The sequence below is a fragment of the Sycon ciliatum genome, chromosome 10 (genome assembly GCF_964019385.1).
Source record: "Sycon ciliatum chromosome 10, ocSycCili1.1, whole genome shotgun sequence".
Taxonomy (NCBI): domain Eukaryota; kingdom Metazoa; phylum Porifera; class Calcarea; order Leucosolenida; family Sycettidae; genus Sycon; species Sycon ciliatum.
This window is the reverse complement of record NC_088652.1, coordinates 25,489,140-25,493,702: the sequence shown is the minus strand read 5'-3', so window position 1 is coordinate 25,493,702 and position 4,563 is coordinate 25,489,140. Positions and strand designations below refer to the sequence as shown.

The following is a 4,563-nucleotide window of genomic DNA, read 5'->3' as shown; positions in this document are numbered from 1 at the left end:
TCATGCATAACAGTATACCGTATTATCTCTAATATAAGCACGGTCCTTTATTTTTTCAATGTACCTCCGCCCCGTGCTATTAATGGAGACGTTCCTTTATTGGAGACTGTTCCATTATTATTTCAACCTCATTTCAGAGGCATGTTGCCATGCCAAATTCATGTATGACGCACACATTTCAGGGTTTTTTTCGCCGGTACAGATAATGAATTTACACAGTGTGCATACAGTCAACTTCGCGTATAACGACACTCGGCGGCGGGGCATCAGAAAAGTGTCCTTATTCGCGAAGTGTCGTTATACCCGAAGTCTCGTTATGTGTCACAGTTGGATGGGACTTTGCTCTGGGCATGGAAATTCTGTCTTTATTCGCGAATTGTCGTTATATCCGCAGTCGTTATTAGCGAATTTGACTGTTTAATGGAGACTGAGCACTTTATGTTTTGAATGCCGCCGCAAGGTGTTCTATTATTGGAGACGTGCTATTATTGGAGACTGTGCTTATATTAGAGATAATACGGTAAGTGCGCTTGGTTTACAAAAATTTATATGAGCGTTAGCATGCTAACGCAAGTTAGCAGCCAGCCCAGCGAGCTGGCCCGGTTTACGCGCATGCGCAAACCTCTCGGGCGTGCGCCCAAAACGATCCCGTGCAAGGTCTCTTGCAGGATCATTGCTGTTGTTGACTTTTGAGCTTGTAACTCGCAGAACGTTTTTGTTGAAACAGCTGGCCCCTTTCCTTCACCCCCTTTTCCATTTATGCGCTGCTCTGGGATAGGCGCGGTTCCCAAGAAGAACGGGAAATTACGAATGATACACCATTTGTCCAGCCCGGAGGGTCAGAGTGTCAATGATTGTATCCCAGCAGACCCCTTTTCTCTCCATTATGTCACTATTGACGATGCTGTTAATCTTATCATGCAATTGCCTGCCCCAGTATATCTTGCTAAGCTCGATGTCAAAAGTGCATTCCGCCAAATTCCTGTCCGCCCGGAAGATTGGCCCCTGTTGGGCATCCGCTGGCAGGGTCAATACTTCTACGAGCGCGTTCTCCCCTTCGGACTACGCTCAAGCCCTGCCATATTTGACTCTGTCGCATCCGCCATAGAATGGATAATGCAAGAGCAGTTCGCTATCCCACACCTGCTGCACTATCCCGACGACTTTCTCAATGCATGCTCTGGATCTGTAGTAGCCCACCAGCAACTCGCTATTCTGCTGCGTGCTTTCACATACCTCGGCGTACCCCTGGCCCCAGCAAAAGTGGAGGGTCCAGCTCAAGTCCTGACTTTTCTCGGCATTATTCTTGACACCCGCCGCCTTGAAGCCCGCCTGCCTATGGACAAACTTTCCGAGCTTCGGGACCTCCTACGGGCCACTCTGTACTCAGTGTCAATTTCGCAACGTCAACTCGAGTCTCTTCTGGGAAAGCTCTCGTTTGCCGCGAGAGTGGTAGTCCCAGGACGCACATTCATGCGCAGACTGTGGTCAATTGCCAGCCGGTACCAGCAGCCCTATTACCGGATCAAGCTCTCTGAAGAGTGCCTCGAAGATTTGCGCTGGTGGCTCAAGCTCTTGGACCAGTGGAACGGCCGGTCGTTCTTCTTACATCCCAACTGGACGCCGTCCCCGGACTTGCAACTATACACCGATGCAAGTGGTGCCATTGGCTGGGGCGCGTACAATTCCGGCCGATGGATACAGGGCAGGTGGACAGACAGCCAAGCAGAGCATAGCATCGACTGGAAAGAGCTGTTTGCAGTTGTGGCAGCCTGCAGTACCTGGGGAAGCGAGTGGCCTCAGCTGCGAATATTAATTCACTGCGACAACATGGTGGTAGTGGAGTGTATCCGTTCCGGCACCTCCCGATCTCCAGCACTGATGGTTCTGCTGCGGGAGCTGTTCTTTGTATGCGCTGGGCACAATTTCACTGTTTCTGCTAAGCATATTCCAGGAGCCAATAACACTATCGCCGATCGTCTCTCTCGTTTCTGCATGCAGGACTTCCGCAAAGCAGCACCGTCAGCTCGCATGGAGGCAGACACGGCCCGGCCCGTCTGCCGCACCAGCTGATGTAGCTTACTATGCATCACAGGCTATCGCCCCAAACACTCGGCGCACCTATCACGCAGGCGAAAGCCGCTACATACAATTTTGCTCTCTCAATCAATTCTCGTTATTTCCTGCCACTGATGTTATACTGAGCATGTTTGCTGCCTACCTAGCCAGGTCAGTCCAGCCCAGTACTATTCGTGTGTATCTGTCTGCTGTACGCAACCATTACCTACACCTAGAAGCGGGCCATGCGGACCCTCTGGGCGACACCTGGCTACTGGGCCGAGTTTTGAAAGGCATAGACCGTTGCCACGGGAACTCAGCCACTCGTCCCCGGTTGCCAATCACAGTGCGTATGGTGCACCAACTGGTTGATGCCTGTCATCGCTGCACTACCCTGAATGACAGTGATAAACGTCTTTATGTTGCAGCCATGCTGAGTGCTTTCTATGGGTTCCTGAGATGCGCGGAATTTACCAGCATAGTACGTCGTCGCGACGTCAAGTTCGAGCAGGGGGCAGCACTCATATTCCTCCGCACTTCCAAGACCGACCCGTCTGGCCGAGGGGTAACCATAACAATAGGCCCAGCATCGCCCCCGTATTGTGCAGTTTCCGCGCTTCTCCAATACCTGCTGGGAACTCGCAGCTCGACCAGCCCGGACCGGCCCCTGTTTGTGCTGAGTAATGGTCAGCCTCTATCACGACCGGCATTTACGGCAACTGTGAGGATGCTGCTCACCAGTTGCGGCTTTGACTCGGCACTGTATGCTGGCCACTCATTCCGGATAGGTGCCGCCACCACAGCAGCGCTGGCCGGGCTGCCAGACTCCGTAATCAGAGAGGCGGGCAGATGGAAGAGCGATGCCTGCCTGAGGTACATTCGTACGCCGACTGCAGCCAAGGCACGGGTGGCTGCGGCAATGGCCTCAGCCCCTGATATCAAATTCTGACTAGCTTGAGCTGCTTACAGCCTGCACGGGTAACTGTTCTAACTTCTCTGGCCCGTTCCGGGAGTGCCGATTTATGGAATATATGCTCTCAACTGGTTTTCCGCATACCTATATATTTAGCATTTGGCGGCTCCATGCGGAGTCATTTGGCGGCTCCATGCGGAGTCAGTTGGCGGCTCAGCTGCGAGCCATCTAGCGGCTCCAAGCGGGGCCATCATACGCATGCTCGATAGTTTAACCAGTTGCTCGTATCGGCACTCCCGGCGTAACCCAACATACTGTTGCTCTGTTGTGAGGTGGGGGGATGCTAAATGAGCGTTAGCATGCTAACGCAAGTTAGCAGCCAGCCCAGCGAGCTGGCCCGGTTTACGCGCATGCGCAAACCTCTCGGGCGTGCGCCCAAAACGATCCCGTGCAAGGTCGATCATTGCTGTTGTTGACTTTTGAGCTTGTAACTCGCAGAACGTTTTTGTTCCCACCCTCCCACCCTCTATCTCAACTCACGTTTCTGGCTCATACGTGAATATATGCTCTCAACTGGTTTTCCGCATACCTATATATTTAGCATTTGGCGGCTCCATGCGGAGTCAGTTGGCGGCTCAGCTGCGAGCCATCTAGCGGCTCCAAGCGGGGCCATCATACGCATGCTCGATAGTTTAACCAGTTGCTCGTATCGGCACTCCCGGCGTAACCCAACATACTGTTGCTCTGTTGTGAGGTGGGGGGATGCTAATTATTTTTATTTTATTCCAAGCAATACATGGCTGGGGTAGCCAATGACCACTTTGCGTGGCAATTGCAGGGTTTTTATAGCCAACCACGGCTAATAAAGGGCCGCATAAGGTGTAGACTCACCACTAAAACACAAACCTGAATATCCGGATCTCCAAGCATCACACGCTGCACACGCACTTGCTCAGCTCCGTATATCCTGAGCGGGTTGAACATCTCAATGACGTCTTTCCAGATGAGATCAATGGCCTAGTCTAGCTGACCTGTGTCACCAGGTCTGGTTCGACAAAGCCAGTGATCTCATCTGAAAAGACTTGTACTCACACACAGAGCAGACTAACGGGGTCCGAGGCAACAAAAGACGAAGATCTCTAAAAGCAGTGTAAGCTGGAAACTTCCGTTCGCGATATCAGGGACGTCAGACACGGTACGGTCACTACGGTATTGACCGTACCACTTTTTGCCCCAGGTACCCCGTGAATCAATAAAATACACTGATCTGGGATCTAAATTTCCAAAAATTTTGGCTCAGCCACCACTCCCCGATAAGTAAATTGTACTTCAGATGGCTGACCGTACCACACTGAAATACCTTCCGACGCCCCTGCATCTGCACATGTACAGTCATTTGCCGGTTTTGAAACAGAATTCGTTAGAAATTCACTTCGTTAACCCACAAAAATCCGGAGATCGCTAACTTAAATTGACGTTAAATTAAAATATCTGGCCTTACAGTAGCAGTTTCACACCCGATAGGCCAAGGGGTCACGCTCACTCCGTCTCCTGATAGATGGTAGACCCAGCCAGGCGCGTGCGCCGGTGCC

At 51.7% G+C, this 4,563-nt stretch overlaps 2 protein-coding genes across 2 annotated transcripts; both read left to right on the top strand.

Annotated features, from left to right (window-relative positions):
* The first annotated feature begins 1,116 nt into the window (after positions 1 to 1,116).
* LOC135826766 (uncharacterized) lies at positions 1,117 to 2,073 on the top strand. The gene has a single exon (XM_065339371.1). The coding sequence runs from the start codon at positions 1,117 to 1,119 to the stop codon at positions 2,071 to 2,073; it is 957 nt and encodes a 318-aa protein (XP_065195443.1).
* Positions 2,074 to 2,206: 133 nt separating this feature from the next.
* On the top strand, positions 2,207 to 3,007 carry LOC135826764 (uncharacterized). Its single transcript, XM_065339370.1, has one exon. It carries the CDS (start codon positions 2,207 to 2,209, stop codon positions 3,005 to 3,007), a length of 801 nt encoding a protein of 266 aa, XP_065195442.1.
* Positions 3,008 to 4,563: the final 1,556 nt, after the last annotated feature.

What these genes read in the sequence shown, in the direction of transcription:
- LOC135826766 (XM_065339371.1), top strand. Translation starts at nt 1,117, where the DNA reads ATGCAAGAGCAGTTCGCTATCCCACACCTGCTGCACTATCCCGACGAC.
- LOC135826764 (XM_065339370.1), top strand. Translation starts at nt 2,207, where the DNA reads ATGTTTGCTGCCTACCTAGCCAGGTCAGTCCAGCCCAGTACTATTCGT.